This window comes from Limulus polyphemus, unplaced genomic scaffold (genome assembly GCF_000517525.1).
Source record: "Limulus polyphemus unplaced genomic scaffold, Limulus_polyphemus-2.1.2 Scaffold2914, whole genome shotgun sequence".
Lineage (NCBI taxonomy): Eukaryota > Metazoa > Arthropoda > Merostomata > Xiphosura > Limulidae > Limulus > Limulus polyphemus.
The window spans coordinates 80,941-101,296 of NW_013668524.1; the positions used below are offsets into that span (position 1 = coordinate 80,941).

Here is a 20,356-nt window from a genome sequence, read left to right on the forward strand (position 1 = left end):
TTATTTCTTTGGTATGACTACTTATGTCGTCAAGCACAGAATTCATAATGAAACACCTCCTTGGGTTCCTCCTTCAGCTGCTTGCCTTTCCTTTTTCTGTGATTTGGCTGATATTGCTTTATATTTCGTTGTCATCAGGGAACTCTTCGATGGAGTTTGCATCCTTTTTCATTTCATATCTTTCCAGGACCACTGCATAGCATGCCTTTGGTGCAATGTTTTCATTTGCATCAAGAATATCACTGATGATATTTAAAAGACATCGGGAAAACGGATTTAGCTCCGTTGCGTTATGAGTAAATCAACGAAAAAAAGTTAAACCCAATTGTCATTTTTTTCCAGCTTAAATAGCCTAGTGGGAGTGAGAACAAATCGTACCCTGGAGGTATGCATTAATAGTTATTTGCTACAGTAGATGTAAAACGGTCATTAAAGTAGATCAATCTGAGTAGAACCAAACTTACACTGCTCTATAAAAGTAGAGCAGTTCACGTAATGCATCTGTGATTCTGTAAATCATGAAAATGTAAGAGAATTTTTAAGATTTAAAATCTATTAATTACAATAATCTACACTCGAGAGATTAATGACAGACAAACTTACATTTCTTTATTGGCCAAAAACAAAAATTCAATATCCACACCGACTTATTCAGATGTCAAAATACCAAACTAAAGCACAAACACAAGTCAAAGGTTTTTTCACTGTACAGTGTTAAACGAAACACTTGTCTTTTATATGTTTGTGTACGCACCTCTTAACCATTATTCTTAACAGAATGTCTCATTTTGCCATAAAATACAGATGAGAAATTTGACAAAATCACAAAACAAGTTTTTTTTTCAGTATTTTTGACATTAATCTCCCCTACATGCAACTAAAAATGAGCAAGAAAACAAAAACAATTTAAACAGTAATACTCAATGTTTGTACAGACTAAGAATTGAAGTTAAGAACAAACTACAGCAACAAGTATAAAAACTGAAGTTGGAAAGTGTCATTGTTTTTAAATGAATATTTGATGTGAATAAAGCAAACTCCCATGTGAACAAAATGAGAACTTAACATTCTCAGGAATTCCTTTTTCCTCTTCCTCGTCCTCTGCCTCGACCACGGGCCTTTCCACGGTTTCTGGTAGCAGTCGACGGGGATGTGATTTCCTTGCTGGTATCAGCATCATCTCCATCTTCTTCCTCCTCCTCTTCTTCAACAGCATCCTGTGTATTTTCACTTTTAGTGACCTTCGCTCCTTTATCTTTGGTACCTACCTGAGTAGAAACTGTAGAAACAAGCTCTACATTTTCATTCGTGTCTGTCACTAGATTTGGTTCAGCTTGTTTGTCATCTTCTTTCTCTTGGGGTGGTGGCTGAAGGTCTACATCAACTGGTTCAAGGTTCTTATTCAATTCTGAAGTAACAGGCTTTTCATTTTCTCCTTGCTTCTCATCTTTCAAGTGTAAAGGTTTTTTGTCTTCTTCATTTTTATCCTGCTTCTCATCATTTGAAGAAACAAGATTTTCTCCTTCTTCCTCATCAGCTTTACTTTTTTTTTCTTCTTCTTTTATGGCTTTCTCAGTGCTTTTGTCTACCTCGATTGTATCCTTTTCAGCAGTATTTAGTTCATTTTGTTCCTCTGATATTTCTTGACATTCTTCAGTCTTTTCATCTTTTCCTACATCTGTTTTTTTTTCATCTGTAGTTGGTTCTTTCTTTTCTTGAGCCTCATCATCTGCTTTTTCTTTTCCATTCAACTCGGGTTGCATTTCAATATCTTCTTCAGCTTTCTTTTTTGCTTCCTCTTCTTCAGCTTTTTTCTTAGCCTCTTCCACAGCTTTTCGTTTTTCAATAGCTTCTTGAATTTTCTGTGATAAAAGATAAATAAAACATCCATTCAGCATTTATTCCTGTCAAAACAAAAATAAAGACACAAAATCACACAATTTCAAGTTCGGGATTCATGAAACAAGTTAACATTTTTAGAATACCTTTAAATTGTTCCTATTTTAATGCCACAAAGAGGTGTGAATTAAAGAAAACCTAGAGAAGCTTGTCAGTGAAACAAAATAAGCAAATAAAAAGTTAACTGGAATGATTACTTTATTTAAGCATTACATTAATGAACAAATAGGGGAAATAGTTTTATCAATCTTTAGAAATAAAAGTGTTGGCATTTTACACTTAGTAAGGAGAAGAACAATTACTATTTCTTTATATTATTATAAACATTTCTTTTACATATAATGGCACTGAAACTATAACTCATTAGCACTTACATCATAATTTTTGTGATGTTCTTCAGTTTTGCAGTGGGCATTAGCTGCAGAATTTGAGTCTTTAAAAAACTTATGACAAATCTTGCAGAAAAATCCTTTCACTTTCACAACATAATTTCGGCCTGAAATACAATAAAAAAAAACAAGTTTTGTAACTTAACTTGGTAATCTTAAATTTTCTTCCAGTCCAATGATGAAGCTTTTAATAAACAAGTTTACCTACTACTAGTCTAGCAGAAATATTAATAAATACAAAGACTTGATATAAGCAAACAGACACCTAAGTTTGAAAAAATACGAACAGGAACTTGCTCTAAACTCTAATAGACATTCGATCAAAAATCACCATATAAAGCACAATTATTCTTCAAACAACACTCAAAACCTTTCTTTTCAATAGTTAAGACTACATAATCAATGATAATAAGCAAAATAAGTGATTTCCCAATTGTTAGACAAAATCAAAATCTGACCATTATTAATATTACTGTTTCACAAGCCTACAGCAAAACTGGCTGGGTATTTTGCACCAAAACCTATACAGATACAGTATATGTCCATTACCGACTTAAAAGTTGATTTATATATATTTATAAATATATAATAGATGCACGAGAAGCTGCCTTTGTACTCAAAGTGTTTACACAAAACCACAGTAAATAATTGCTTTAAAATACATGAAGCTTTACTTAAAGCAATGTTTTAGATGTATTTGTTTTATTTGAAAAGGCTACTTTTCTACTGGTAAAATGTTATACATGCTTAATGGAGGTTGTATCTTATTCAAGGCATATATTTGCCAATTACCGTGTATTAACAAAGACAACATACAAGACAATTGAAAATATACAAATAGGAATTGCAAACAAGGCTGGAGATCTACTGTTGACAGTTTCCTCAAGCTACAAATCACTATTATGTCTCCACTATTAAACTATCACAAGTGATATCTATTGTAGTGTGGGATTGTACAGGAATTTTACAAAAAACAGAATAGTTTTATACTTAATTCAATCTCCTTAATTGTGTCGTGCTGCAAAATTGTCCAAGTCCTTCATTTTCCACAATGTTTCACTAGTGTGCACGTTAGTTAGAAACTGTCATGTGAAAAGTTCCAGATGTTACTTATACATATCGTCACTTGAGTTTGCTGTCTCTACATGGATTTCCACAACTACATTTCAGTAAGTTTTCAATAGTGGATGATTACCATAGTAGATTTTCCTACACAGACAACAGTGGTGGTTCTTTCTACTATTTCTTCTATTGAGCTGAAATAGTGAGTGTGTATTCAATATTTATTATCACTGGATATAGCACTATTTTATATAGCTATCGTTATTTTTAAATAGTTGGTGTTATGGTAGTGGTTGTAAATGTTGTCAACTTACACTAAGTGTGTTCCTGTTGTCTATTTTACATGTATTACCTTATTCTAGAAAATAATTGTTCACAGCAGGCTGTTGAAGAACATACATGTCATGTAGACCTAACAAGGTAAGCATGTTACTGAGTCTGTTTACATTGCATTAATTTGTGTTGTTTTATCTCAAAAGAAACATTATTCTGTTGTAATGAGATTTCCTTGTTGCTGCTTTTCTATTCTTACATTACACTGTGATATTATTGGAAGCTGGTCATTAAATCTGTGCTTTGATGATACAATCTTTGTCTTTGAGAACAACTTTACAATTTGTTTGTTGTTGTTACATACCAGTACACTTGTTTATTCTTTATTGTGCATTTGTTATACATTTTGAATAAGTTCGGTGTGGTGGTTAGGTGGGAAAAAAGCCAATGTAACTGCCGAAAAATGTAAAATTCAACCGAACACATATGCATGTACAGGTATACCACAGATTTTCTGGCACCCTTGGTTCCAGAGCCTTGCCTGATGATCTGTTTTGCCAGACCAACAGAGGTCATGTCATAATAATTCAACAATACACCTCTGACCCACTAATTATACTTTTCTTCTTTATATCATAAACAGTTGACAAACCAATACCATATGTATCACACAGTTTTCGCACAGAAACACCACGGTCGAGTTATTTCAACTGTTCAACCTTGTCTTGTATCGATATAGACTTGTGCTTACACTTGACACCATGACTGTCACTTAGACCTTGCTTAGAAGCCATAGCTAGGGTTAAATATAAGCAAAATAAGTTAACAATCACACAAAACCAAGTGATCACCACCAACTGCAGATGTAAACAATTAACTCTTTCGGGACAGAGGCACATGATGCCATCTTTAAATTCTCTCTGTTGACATAAATAAAAAAATTTAATTCAACAACTTTCTTTATATTTTTCTTCAGAAAAATTTTTATTTTTAAGTACATTATATTTTGAATTTTCATACACTATTATCAACATTCTGTATTGTAAAAAATTCAAGCTATTTGATCCACTAGTTTAATATTTAAGAAAATTTTTCACGAGAGTGACATACCTACTTAAAATATAAGTAGCCTGTCCCGAAAGAGCGCTATCATAATTATGTCCAGATTAGAGAAGATGCTGGACCATCAGCTGCCGAAAAAATTGGTGGTGTACTGCATGTAGCTTAAAATTTATTCTCCATTAATTGACATAAAAAAACTTCAAAACAAGATTAGTAAAAAATGTTAATTTAAAAAGGAGGAATAAGGATAATCAAAAAAAGTATGAAACACGTTCAATCAATATGCAAAGATTATACTTTCAAGCTTACATACAACTAGGGACTAAAATAAAGCTGGAAACAGTGTCTACATTATTTTGTCAAGCTACAAATCCCTATTTTGACTCCATGTCTTCAACACTTATTAATTTTATTGGAGTCAAAATAGATATTTGTAGCTTCAGAAAATAATGTAGACACTATTTTCAGCTTTGTTTGTTTACTTACTTTAGAGTCCCTAGTTGTATGTAGGCTTGAAAATATAATCTTTGCATCATGATTCAACTTGTTTCTGTACTTTTTTGATGATCCCTATCCCCCTCTTTAAATTAACAATTTTCTCTAATCTTGTCAACATATATATCACTAGCAAAATATGAGTGGCATTGTAATGCTTTGCAGCCTTATGCAGGGCAGCACAGCTCTGATGTAGATGAGATCAGCAGTTCTGGTATTTGCTAATACAGCTCATTCCTGGCATAGAAACTATAATTTGTGTTTCTGGATCACTTTTGTAGAGATGTTGTAAGTAGCCACATTAGGATTCCTGTCCAATGACAAGCTACACTATAGGAGAGTTGTGATGCCCTGACTCTCTTTCCATGTCAGGGGAAGTTATTATTTTATATCAAGTCTCTATACTTTTTCTTACCAACTCTTAACATGTCTAATCCAAAACATTTCTGATGCAGCTCTTTACCAGTCACAACCTTTTTTCGTTTTAAGTTATACATGAACATATAAAAACCACAACTCTATCTATTTACTAAGATTTGACAAGATGATCTATAAGTCACATATTGACCAATTCTGAAAATGTGTGTTTGATACTTGGAATTTCACATGTTCTTTTAATTAATAAAAATCCTTACTAACTTCTCAGTCCAAGGCCAGTAAAATTGTAATTCTGTCAAGCGTTAGCTTTTAATTATAATTACAATTAACTTATTTAAACTCAATCTTCTATATTATATCTGAATGAAACTACCCCACTAACAATATACAAAGATCTCTTTGATGTTACACAGGTAACAAGTGTTAGTAACTGCTGCATGCTACAAATGATTAATAAATAGCACACAGATAATCCTAAGTGTTAATAGTAACATGCTACAAATGATGAAAGCATACTTAAAAATTCTAATAATACCAGGTAATATGAGATGAACATTAAAACATTTTCTGTGGCTTTGATATTTTAATGCTACAAACAATGCATTACAACAGATATATATATTCATACTACAAATGTATATATGTGAAAAGGATTACAATTTTTAATAATAATAAAACTATTACTTTGGCAATAATAGATAATCAAATGATGGCAGATGGGGGGTGTTTTTCAATCCTATAATTAACAAACCTTAAGGCCAGAATAAAAATAGCTTAATAAAACTTGCAATTTTAAATATTTTCAGAATGTTTCAAAACAATTTGTTTGAATTTCTGAATTTTTGTCCAGATACTTTATTTATACTATACTGCAAAACTTTGGATGAAACACTGCTCCATTAACAATCTGCAATGCTTATAAGTTCAGTTGCAATAAATACTCATAGTGAAAGTACTTACCAACTGCTTGAGTGCCTTCTCCATCTTCGTCATTTTTCTATAACAAAAAGGAAGTGGTAATAAATTGATATACTTTGTTTAAGCTTCAAATAAGTATATCAATATCATAAGAAAACCAAAAAACTTTAAAATGTTCACTAATATCCTTTTGACTGAAATTTTTACCAAATGCCTTCTAGCTCAAATATACAATATTATTATTTTGTCAATAGATGTAACATTTGCAATAAGCTCTCTAAACAGAATAAATATTCTCAGCCACTAAAAACGTTGTATGAATACAGCTGTTCTGAACAATGTGTATTTCAGGTTCTCAAAATCTTTAAAAACACCCTGGGAGACCCACCCACAAAATTAATCTTGATAAAAATTACTTACCTCTTCTTCTTTATCCTCTGAATCACTGGCAGTAACCTCATCATCTTTAGTCTCTTTCTATAATAAAAAAAAAAGGCTGTATTATGATGGTAATCAACTGATTTCCTTTCAGCACCATTTACACAAATCGTATTGCACAAAAACAAGACTTAGATAGTCAAATTTTACATTTTCTTGTTTAAAAAAAAAACAAAGTAAGATCCCATATTTACCCCCCGTAAAACATTTAATCAACAGTCATAACACCTACAGAGATTGCTTTGATACTAAAACAGTGACACAACATAAAGTCTACATATCTTAAACTCTCCATATGAAACCACAAATGAAATACTGTTAACATCTGAATTGGTTTCGAGGAACTCTAAATGATTATTGTTTTAGAGCAAAGCTACACAATGGGCTATATGTACTCTGTCTACTGTGGGGAAACAAGCCCACATTTTAGCATTTGAGATTCTGTACACTTACCAATGACCCACTGAATGAACCTATATAAGGTTAAACCAATAAATGAAACTATCTATAGTGTAGTCTCTATACATCTGTGTCATTATTACATGTCAAATGAACTTTTCTTCTTTCAAGAAACAAATTTTTCACACAATAACTTGTACAGATAAAAATCATATGAATGAACAAGTTTTTTTTGTCTGTTCAAATATTTAATTGTTCAAACCTGCTCATAGATGTACTGGATGAATTGTTTAGATACAAATTACAAACAGATACACAAGAAATATAAAATACACAACTTTATTTATTAATAAATCTTAACTTGTGAGATCTTTTCTGATCAATGCAACATATAATTCCCGAAAACTAATTTTTATAATTCTTAATTTACCTTTCTATTATGAAAGGCAAAATTAGTTCAAGCATGACACTAAACTGGAAAATCTTGTTAAATTTTCTTAAATTATTAGAGATACTAGTATTAGCACTTCATACATATACACACACAAATAATTTTTTTGCTTTATTTTTTATAATCTCAATAAGCTATTGATATCAGAGCATTAGCAATAATACAAATAGAAGCCTATTAAATGATATCATCCACACTATCCCACTTTGTTGAACAATATTTTATAATGAAAAGATGTTATATCATTAAAACTCAACATAAGTAGCAGTTATCTTAGTTTACCTTATAATTTTTATTTTTTTACTAATAAAAATTCCCTCTGTACTCCTTTTTCAAAAATACTCCCACAGATTTCTAAGACCATGTTAGGGTGAAGTCCAATATAAGGCCCCATAATTTCAACTTACAAGCAACAGTTTTTGTAGGTGGATAAATAACTGTTTTAAGTAATTAGTTCAACAACATAAACAAACATACAGGATAAGTATTAAAACAATACTAAACATGAATTAAATTATTCGAGCAGATGCAATCAAGGAAGGCTTCTAATGTAATTCATATACAATTAGAAAAAAATAATCCATTTATTGAAGAAAGAATTTTCTATGGCAAAACAATTATAAGGAAGAAGATAATCCTCGTTTTCAATTAATACATTTATGATTGTCGCTTACAAAGCTTGGAAACTATGATTTATGGCAAAAACATGTTATAAGAAAGAAATTAATCCTAAGTCTACACATCAATGATTTTTAGTTTAACACCACCAAAATTAACCACATTCAAGCTATTTCAGGCAGAAATAAGCAAAAAAACCACAAATTTGCAAATGTGTTTCATATGTTGACAAGTATTAAGCTTATTTAACGATCAAGTATTATTTTATTACCAGTTCTTAAAAAAATGTTTGTAATGGGTTTAATCCAGAAGATACAAAACAATCTGACATGTACATCCAACTTGCAAAAAAAAAACTGATTGGATTGTTAAATACTAACACATTTTTTGGGTTTTTAAGCAACTCTTCTGACATCGGTAGCTTACTGTAAAAGCTATAACTTGAAATAAGATAAGATTTTTTATCTATGCAGGATTGTTTTTTTCTATTACCTTATCCAAAATAAATATTAACTAGTGGGGCACACAGCAGAGCACATACCACTGCCAGCAGCACTAATCATATTTGGCCCTCAAAAAATAAGAAAGTGTCCATATGTCCATCATTACCAATGGATGCAGACCATTTTTGGCAGGACAATGAAGAATAATTTTCTGCATACATTTCATCAAAATCTGATCATTTTTGACTGAATTACAGAATAAAAAAATCAGTCCCAAGTTAACAGATACAAATTTTGCAGATTTTTGTGACCTTGACCTTACAAAAATTAATCACTTCTAAGTTGGTATATAATTCAAATGTATACCAGCTTTTGTCCATATCCATTCAGCTGTTTTTGAGAAATCTTTTTGACAAAACACACAGGGGATGAAAACAACCTCTGTCCACCTTTGGTGGCAGAGGTGATAAATATACATCATACAAAATTCTAAATCCAAACATTCCAGTTACTTACTCTGTAAGTAAACTGAGGGGAGATTAGGTAGAATTTTTTAAAACTTCTTGACGTAATTTACACTTATGAAATACCAGGATGTAAAGGGTTAAATATACTTTGATAACACAGGCCTGCAATGGTTTTATTGTCTTGAGATTTTTACATGTCTTACAGTAATTTCTGTACAATGAATCCAAAAACATCCATTTTTCTCCATCACATACAGATTTTTCACAAAACGTTGTAATACAATACATAAAAGAAAGACAACAACATGTAGTTTGAAATTAAAAACTAAATTTCCTGAAAAAAAATCAGGATGAATGAGGATGCATATTTGTTTGACATCAATGTTCTTCCCTTTAATTCATTTTGTTTATATTTTTGTTAACAAAGATAATAATAAGAAATTTTCTTTGTGGTAAACTAAGTAATAATTCCATATGTAAGGAAGTTTTTCTTCCCGATTTGTGAATAATCCTTATGTGATAGAAGAAAAAAAAGAACATTTTTAAAATCTTTTTTGCTTTTAATATAAATTGAAGTACAGAAATGTAATAAAAAATCAGTTCATACACCACAAAACTGGTTTCAGTTTCTAAATTGCCATCCAAGGTAAAAATGTATAGATGCTCAAGAAGAAATACTCAGTTCTTTTTAAAGCAATACCTCCCGAAATAAAATTAAAATTTGTTTGTATTTGATTAAGTTAATTTGAAATTGTTTTCAGGTTTATCATGAAGAGTTTGACTTCTCAAAAAAATCAAGTAGTTAACATGCAACAAACTATATTAAAAAACCTACATTTTAAATTACATACCTCATCATTCCAGTTACTGTCTTCGCTCTATAAAAAAAAATATGGAAATTAACTAACAAACTACTTCAACAGCATCAGTAGCTAAATGGTAACAGCATCAATAATTTACCTCAGATGTTAAACTTTTCTTAAGTTACACTGTCAAAGCCATCAAATGGGCTTTCAATGGCCACAAGATGTTATTAGGGAGGACTGTGCAAGGTTTGCTTATACTTAGTTATACTAGTGTTGAATTGTTCAACAAACACTAGACTTATGACAGTACTTGAAACTAACAACTAGCCTTTATGAGTTCTGTAAAGAAAGTATATTGTTTTTTCTTTATAGTTAATTTCATTAACCCATTTTTATTAATACATTTTAACTACAGATTATTATGGACTGTTTAGTTGAGTTATGGATTTAGGTCTAATTTAAAATTCCTTAAGCCAACCTTGTGAAATATTAGTGTTTAGCACCAAAAATAGTTAAAAACAATGCATTCTAATCTTTAAAAATAGAAATGTAAAATGAATATATTTAATTAGCTATACTCATTAATGGGTTGATTTTTATTTTTAGTCTAATTAAGAAACCAGCTCTGATTTGAAGTTAATATTAACAACTGATAAAAAAAAAGAAAGCAAGTTAACAACCCAATTTAGATTCTTGTAAAAAAATTCACTTAATTATCAATGAAGGCTCGGTTACTTCCACCAACCTTGCATTCACCATGTAACCATACAATAAATTTTAATAGTAAGTATCTTTATGAAATGTGGCAAGCTTAAATCACAAGTATTTTGGGCAGAAAAAAAACTTTTTTTTTTATTAAGTATTTTTAGTAAAGAGTTGTCTGTGAATGTATAGAATCAAAGTGTGACTAGACTCCTACTAGTCTGAGTGCAAGTTGATTTGCATGTAAAATTAAAATATTTTTATATTTATAGTTTAAGATTTATTTGTACAAGTACTTTCTAAAGAAATAAAATAAAATCAGGTACAACCACTACAAATGTGCGGAAACTATTTTTAATATTGGCTATTTTACTGAACATATAGAAATCTTATTTAGCAACAACTGAATATTAATGCCTGAGTCAACAACTATATGATTATGTTCAAACAAAATTAGCACTTATCACCCTCCAAAAGAAAACACCAAGTATTGAACTAAATAACACAAAATTAAAGTAAACAAGCCAAAAATATTGAAAAAAATATACCTTTTTGTGTTTAGCAGTCTTCTGATGCTGCTGAAGTTCTGCCTGACTGTTAAACGACTTTCTGCACAACCTACACTTTGGATATTTCCTGTCCCGGTTTTTCTGTATTGCGAAAATTTATAACTTTTAATGTACTACATTAACTACAAAGAAAATTTTAATTTTCTCTTGCTTTTTAGCTTCTACAAGTCAGTTAGTTCATCTGAATGCCACCTTATGCACACGATGGTTTAAACAGCCAAGTCAAAGGACCTATCATTCAAGCATTACTGTCCCTACTTTTGGCCTGCAAACCAGAAGGAAGACACCCAGTCAGCAGCACTCACTACCTGAAATGATTACTAATCTTAATACAGTAATGAAATTGAGTGTCATTCAAATAATGCACCCAGAGCTATAAATGCAAAGCAGATTTGGTAGCACTATGTCTCAAACCCAAGAACCCTCAGCCTAGCCATTAGGCAACACTCAGGCCCTGGTAGAAATATTTGGTGTTACAGCAACAAACCATTACTTATTAAAACCCCAAAATACATAACCCATAAATCATAATTTCCACATGTATGAAAAAAAATTAATGTTCCTTTAAAAAAATGCAATATTTAAATTTTTTACTATATCTAATCAAATGGGTCAAACAACTACTACTGGTAAAACAAAAAAATAGGATCAATTAATTTTTACTTAATTTACATTTTCATACAAGCACTCACTAATTATACTAAGCTTTTAAAAAATCACTATTATATCAGTTATTACATGAATCTAAAAGACATTTTAATGTTGCATTAATTAGCTTTTTGAATAACAATGACAATGTGTTTAATAACAAAAAATTGCAAAAACAAGCCATTGCAGGTCTAAAGTTTTAAAAAACTGCAAAGACTAAAAATATCCCCATCAAAGTTAGAGAATGCACATGTAAGTATTGAAAATTAAAACAAAAAATAAAATAAAAAAGGTGACGCACTCTATGTTCCTTGCTGGTCTTTCTGTGCTGAAGAAAGCTGCCACGGTATTCCCGTTCGCATACAGTACAATAGAAAGTATTTCGGTCCTGACCCTTTCTTCTTCTATATTTCAGTAGAAATATATATAAATATTAGACAAGTACATCAACATTTTAGCTATCTTCACACTTTATATTTAATTAATTTAGGTTTCTCATGAAATATGCTAAAGTATCAATACAGTGTAGCAGGAATAACAAGCTATAAATCTGAAAGAGAGAACTAAAAGAAACCTCACTACAAGATCTACAATATACTATTTGGAGTGTAAACAAAATTGCAAGAAAGATTAACAGAACAATCAGGGCTTGAAACTAGCTATTTTGGCCACTGACAAATGTTTGACAGTTACTTCAAAGGTCATCTGCAAAAATGCGACAAGATAGCAAAAACATGAAAACAAACTATTCACAACTCCCATGCCCTTGATAAATATAACTAATCAGCTGATTTGAATTTTCCAGAATCTTCTCATTTTTGATTTCATATTTTTTTGATATACTCTCATATTTTTATCTGTTTGTGATAAATACATTCCCTATGCAAAATAAAAAATAATAGGAAAATTTAAATGACTCTCGAACACTATTTTTATTTTCTATTTTAATCCTAGTAAATTCAAATGAAAGATGAGCAAGGATGTTGCACATGCCACCAGAAAAAAAAACCTTACTGATATATTAATGTTGTGCATTTCTCCCCATAAATGTTCTTTGCTACAAACATTTTTTTTTTATAACTGGTCTGAGCATTCATAATCATGCCTTGCTTATCAACTGGCAAAGAAATCACAGAGAACCTTGAAAGCCATTGCTAATTTCGAGCCTGATATCACAACTTTATACCTTAAGAGAGTAATAATGTAACTTTTAATAAATCTTAACCTCCTCCATTACAAATTGTTTTGTAACAATAAAAAGTTTAAAATAAAATAAGCAAATTTTCCTTTTCTCATAAACAAATCCATCAACTGCACTTTTCACAAAATTAACAAGCAAATAAAATGCTATCTGGTTTTTCCTTGCATGCTATATTTAAAGTAATTAGCTTCTTTGCATTCATATTCCCATGATTATTAAATACTCATCAATGCAAAAATTACAATAAATAATAAGAAAGACAACCTTCATTCTGGCAGAATTAAAAAACGAATGGTGGGTAGTTATTTAAGTGACTCCATGTCTAATGAGACGAGCATCAAATTTTCTTATAACTTGCTTATTTTTAACTCACAATAAAGTGTTTTTCAATTCAACTGAGATTAGTGCACTCAGCTCGCTGAAGATAGCACAGTCAGCTATTTAATCAGATTCACTTATTGACAACACCAATAAAAAAATATCAGAATAAATTTAAATTTGATTTAAAAATACAGAGATAGAAACAATAGCATTTAACATTTTGTAACTAAATGTCAGTTGGCATAAGAAAAGAGGAAAAGCAAATACACATTTGTAGTTTCATTATACAATGGTCATGTACTGAATGTTAATAAATAAAACTAATGCATGTTCCTCAATTCCACACAGCACTGTCTAGAACACTATCAATTCTCAAATAAAAAAATGGAGGGGGCAATTATTCCTACAAGGAGACCATTTACATTGTATATAAATTTAAAAGTGTCTTCAGGATTTCTTTAATTTTAGACAGAAACACATGCACAGACTCCTACTCTGCTCTTTAACTTCAATACAACCAGAAATGAATAATGCTATGAGTGTTCTGTAATTCTGGCTAAATAATTTAATACAAGTATGCAAAAAGTTATGCATTTACAGTCTTAGGAGCATCTGAAAACTCAGTCACTGGAAATTGTCCAGATTACCACGAGTTAATAGATAGGATACGTGGAGAAAAAAGGAATTTCCAGTATCTACCAGACATCCTAAAAAACAGCAACTTAGAGTACATATCCACAAGTGGTTGCAAAAGTAAAGAAAAGAAACCCTTAAACTTTGACCTGACAGCTGCTTATACAATTTTTTGTTTTTCCATTACATCTAAAAATGCTTGTAAGTGAAAAACCTAATTGCCACAAATTCTCAGGCATAGAAAACATGCCAATGCATCAGCACTATATGCACTACAGTCAAAAATTATTTGTTTGAATTAATTATTTCTACAGAAAAGCATATACAAAGTGCACTGTGCGGTCACACATGAAGAACATGGTACTTTCCAGGATGTATGGTTGAACAGTAGTTTTCATGGCTAGCAGCTGCATATTCATCACATAAAGGTATCTTAACCAACTGTCAATGTTCAGTTAGCAAAAGCAAAATTTTTAGTGTCAAAATATAGTTGTAGGAATAGTAATGCTTTTAAAAAAAAAACTGAGTTGAAGCTGCATCAGTCATAGTTTTATATTTGACAAGCTCAAACGTTGACAATTATTATTTTAATTAAGTATCCTAAAGATTTCTTTAACTTGACAACATTTATACCACTACTGTGATATAATACAGAACAACATATACATTTTGTTTATCCCATATTATTCTTTCATTTTCAGAAGTATAAATAATGATGCACATAAACAAGTAGACAATTAACAGAAAAGTTAATTTCACTTAAACCTTATTACAAAAAATAAAACCACTTGGAGGAGACATAGTAATTTACCTTTTATCTCAAAAAGTGAGATAACCTAGAAGATCAAGTTGGTTTAAAAAGAAAAAATAGTAGAGCTGAGTCTACCAAAGTGCTAAAAGCACCAATTCAAGGTACCTCATTTCGTTGGCCACTTTAACCTCGCCCTTTGCCTGCTGGTCCGTGCTTATATTTTGGTTCTGGCCATTCACTTGATTTCGGAATCTCTGAAAAGAGAAAGTGGCTAATGCAGAGTCAAGAACACAAAAGTGTGTTGTGATGATGTGATTGAGCAGGTTGATCAGCAAATTCTCACACTGATCAATATTATTTTTTGGATGATGCTGGTTTGCAATATAACTCAAACAGCATCATCACAAGAAAAAGGAAAATTTGAGGGTAATACAAATCAAGACTGTCTTACCTTTTCAAAAACCTCCCTTGTGTAATGAACTCTGCCTTATTATAATTAAAAAAAAAGGCAAAGGGGTCTAAATTAGACCATATTAAATAAGTGGACATAACACAGTTATGTTGTACTGCACTACAATACAGTGGAAAATCACCACTAACTTTCACAGCATCCAACAAGTAGTATCCACTATATAATACAACTTATAAGTACCTTATTTTCACCACTGGCACATAATTATCACTTCAATTTAGAAAAAGTTTAGACATCTCCATTGCTGGCAAAATACCTACACCACATACACAGGTTAAAGACTGTTAAGGGAGGCAATTTGGAAATAACAGATCTTTTCCATACAAAGGTGAGATTTCAGGTGGATACTCTCTAAAAAAGAGATACAACTTGAAATGCACCACCATCATGGCTTTGTTCATTAACTGGGTAATAATCACTGCATAATGGCATCTACAGGATTAGGTAACCTCAGCCAATAATTTCAATAAAAAGATATTAACTTTATGTAGATTTTCTCCATGACAGTGTGAAAATTGAGATACACTGCCCCCATACAAATGTTTATCTTCAGACACACATTCACCACAAACAGATTACAACTAAAAATAAATCATCACCATTGCTTCTGTTGCAACTTCAAGAGGAAACTCTTCATGAATTATTAAACATTTCCCCATAAGAATTGTTCAAAGTTAGATGCTATGAACAAGTACACTAACACTATTTAAATGATTTGTTCATATTTGAAAAACATCTGAGAAACATTGAAAGTAAACCAGTAACTTCACCCAAATCTCTGCAGTTAGGATTTTCACTCCAATATTGATGTACACATACATAAAACTGCAATAACTTGTATCACCTCTTTTTCCTAATATTTTCCTTTTTATGGTAGTCATGTCACATACCAACATTAAAAGTAAATTGTCTTCATGAAGATGATCTTCACTACTTGTGAATCAGATATGCATCTAATGTCAATGTTCTGTTTCAAACTTTGAGAGCAGCAACTTCTCCATAAGTGATGTTTACAAACACCACTATTCCTTGAACTCAAGATGTAACTTGTGATGTCTATTAAAAAACTTAAGAATTCTGTATAAAGAAAATCACACTGAATAAAGAAAAAATTAGTCACACAACAAACACATTATAATACAATGTCTGAACTATTAAAATCAATATATCAATCAATCTATTTTTAATATAATCTAGCAAGAGACTTATATTTATTTTTCTGTACAACCAATATGAAATGGAGATCCACTGCAAGACAGTAAAATTTCCAAATTCATATAAAGACCATTTCACCAAAATACTAATCTCAAACTATCTCACCAGTGCTATGACTTCATGTGAAGAGCATCACAGAGAATCCCCCAACATTAAAGAGTTTGTAAAATATGTATATAAAGATAGGATATACTATTGACAGTATTATGATTAATCCTAAAAATAAGTGACAACACCAAACCACTATATGCTACCTAAACATATCTTGGAAGTTAAAATATCTATCATAGCCCCACCTAGCACCAACATATCAACTAGACTGAATAGTAGATACAAATTATCATTGCTAACAAAGTTCCATATTATTACTTGTTTAAGTGTCAAACAGCAAATACAGCTTCATATTTAAAATGTACAGTATTTTTTATGACATTGCCCTCAGCTTATAAATTGGCAAAACAATAAAAGCATTTTTTCTTATCAGTGAATTGAACATCCTTTGTTGATGAACACTGTAAACAGTTTTTAAATAAAGAGTACTAACAAGGTATAATAAGCAACAATAAGGTTAAACAGGAACAGTAGAATATACTATATACTCCACATAACCTACAATTTCTGTCATACTAAGTTATGATACAGGCTGAATGTCCCCTGAAGGATAACTGTAGACAATAACATTTAAGACATTATTTAAGTACAGAGCAAACATAATTCAAATCAAAATTTTATAAAACACAAAGATCCTCACAAAAAGTAAGTTCAAAATAATAACACCATATAATTGTCAACTAAAGTTATCTTGTATATATTTTTTTAAATTTCCCACAAAGTTACTTCAGGGCTATATGCACTACCTGTTTATAATTTTGTAGTAATAATCTAGAGGGAAGACAGATAGTCAAAATCACCCACTGTCAACTCTTGGGCTACTCTTTACCAAATGAATATCAAGATTGTCACATTACCACACCCTCATTGTTTTAATATGGTTCTTTATGCTGATGTAGATTTGATGCCTGTTGTGCCTCATCATGAATTACATGGATGTTTACACGTTTATGAAATTCAATTTCAAAGTATTAATATATTTAATCATTTTATATTACTATTATTAAGCAGAGATGCTTTCAGTTATATCTTCAATACAGCATTTTCAGTAACTGGTAAATATTTGACCAGCACAGACACAAGTCAATCTATCACAGATAAAATGAATCATTTTTTTAGATTCATGGTTCGGCACATGAATGGAGGTAATTAGCTGTAGGCTCCCCCTACCTTACTGTCAAAATGTAAAACATGCCAAAGTATAATATTATAGGAGGTACTGACACAGATCACAGTTGTTTAGGAATAATATGAGTTAGTGTTTCAAAAACTTTAAAATTACACATTTTTACAGTAAAGCATGTACTGAGAAGAGTATCTTATGAAATACACTTTTGGATATAGTTATAAATGGAAATAATGGCCATTACTTTAATAAAACAACCTAAATATTTTTTTCCATGGGGCATATTTAATCCATTAATATATGTATATTTACAGGTTTATTAAGAGTCAACAGGAGTCAGACAATGATCATTTGACTTTGTATAGTGACACATAAAATAATCAGTAAACACTAACCATGAATGATTTTTTTTTCCTAGTGGAAAGACTGCAATATGTATATAATGAAAAATTAGCTCCAAACTTACACAAACTAAACTGAATGTCCTACTCAATAAATGATATTTGTATCTTTAGTGACTAATACAACAGTCATTTATTTTGATATCTAACTTATCCAGAATACTTCATTATTTCTTGATATCCTAAAAAAACTAGTTTTATGAAATACATTTCTAAGATTATTACCCTTAACAGTTTAAAAAAAATAATATTTCAATGACCCGAAAACTGTACCTGCTCAGCATCATCACTAGTAGGACTAGCTGGATTGTAAACTTCTTGTCCTTCTTTTTCATCACCCTCATTTTTGCTCTCTTGTCGATTTTTTTGTCCTTGGCCTCCACCAAGGTTTTGTTGTTTAGGACGAGAACCTCCACCAGGACTTTGCTGCATTGGCCGTTTTCTTTGTCCTCCTCGAGGTCCTTGCTGCTGTGCTGGTCTCCGTCGTTGACCTCCAGCACCAGGACTTTGCTGCTGTGATGATCGTCTTCTCATTTGATTTCTTCCTGAATCCTATTAAATGGTAATATAGAGACAGATTCCTGTTATATGTAACTCTAGATTAATAATTCCTAAAAGTTAACAATAGAAATCCATATTTCCAACAATTATACTATCACTGGTATTACATTAAGTGTCTAGTATCAAAGCATTCCATCCAAAATAAGCTAAAGGGTTGAAAAAAAGTAGCAACCAAGTACAAAGGTCATAACTAGAAGAGATAATTGTTTGCTTTACTTCTTTATTTATTGTTCTATGTTTTAGGAAAAATAACTAAGAACTTATTTCAAAATAGCAATAATCTATATACATATATAATGTATAATAATTGAAATGTGACTGTATTTTACAAAATACTAGTCGACTAAAACACAGCCAAGACAAGTTACTTTGTACAGACCAAAGGTCACCTTTTTGTTATTTGATATGGTAACGAGTGAACGTGAGTCACGTTGTTGGTGCTACTGTATTGTTAGCCAGGCACGGGTGAAAGGTCAATATAATAAAATTAATAAATAGATATAAATGTATAATGTTACGAGATTTAAGCTATTTCATCTAAACTTCCAATATGATTACTTATCTCCCTCAAAGCTACAACTATTCTCAATTTGACTGCCCTCTAGTATGCAAATTTTTCACTTACTACTACCCTTGAAATTCCCATGTGTTTCAGCTACGTTTAAGCATGCAAATTAGCATGAGGTAGTCCTGCACCAATAGGAGTGTGACAAGCCTTCATCACATCTGACTTCCTCTATGCAGTTGAATCTAATCTTCACTTTTAGATATAGCATGATAGTGTTACAACCTAGTGCATGATTTCAAACATTTTTTTTCTTTCTTTGTTGCATTTTGAAAATATACATTAACTGATTTTTGCACTTCAAGGTATTGTTTATAATCCACTGTTGAGTTGGATTTCATTATTTGACTGCAAATTCTATTTCTCAGTTACTGGTAGTCATTCAATATTTATTAGTTCACAATGTAATATTAGAAATACAATTGGTACTGATATTCTGGCATTCAACAGCCCATGACAACAGCTGGAGGTGCGTCATTATCGGCAGATGGCTTCTTTCATGTGGGCCGAGGAATTTCCTTACCTGCAGACTTGGGCAGCCTCTCTCCCCTTCTTTACTGTGCAGGCATGTCCTCAGCCTGTTGAAGCACCTAGACCTCAATCACCATTTTAAAACTTTAATGTCTGGATAGTTATCAAACATTTCTTAAGAAAAAAACTATTTTATCTGTTATTTTCAGTAATTAATCTGTACGGGTTTGGTAAATTTAACCGATCTCTTAACCACCATAAAAAAATTAGGAAATAAATACAAGTTATGCTTTTTTTGTTCTAGAATGACCACAATTTATAACACAAAAACACAAATGTTTAGTCTAAATAGCTTAAATCTCATAACATTATACATAGTTATTATTTTAATTATAATGACCTTTTAGCTGTGTCTGCCTAACACTACACAAGTTGCAATGACGTGGTGCACATGCATTCAAATTACCATATCCAAGAATATAAAACTGGACTTTACAAAATGGCCTGTCTT

At 31.1% G+C, this 20,356-nt stretch overlaps 1 protein-coding gene across 1 annotated transcript in view; it reads right to left on the bottom strand.

Moving 5' to 3' along the window:
* Positions 1–587: 587 nt before the first annotated feature.
* Positions 588–20,356, bottom strand: part of LOC106468204 (DNA ligase 1-like) — a 30,335-nt gene continuing 10,566 nt past the window's right edge. The window contains exons 3-11 of the mRNA XM_022396541.1: positions 18,522–18,800; positions 15,089–15,177; positions 12,319–12,421; positions 11,349–11,450; positions 10,144–10,170; positions 6,897–6,953; positions 6,519–6,555; positions 2,274–2,395; positions 588–1,862 (exon numbers count right to left, since the gene is read on the bottom strand). Coding sequence (XP_022252249.1) covers positions 1,071–1,862; positions 2,274–2,395; positions 6,519–6,555; positions 6,897–6,953; positions 10,144–10,170; positions 11,349–11,450; positions 12,319–12,421; positions 15,089–15,177; positions 18,522–18,800 — 1,608 coding nt within the window. The 3' untranslated portion in view covers positions 588–1,070. The remainder of the gene's footprint in view (positions 1,863–2,273; positions 2,396–6,518; positions 6,556–6,896; positions 6,954–10,143; positions 10,171–11,348; positions 11,451–12,318; positions 12,422–15,088; positions 15,178–18,521; positions 18,801–20,356) is intronic.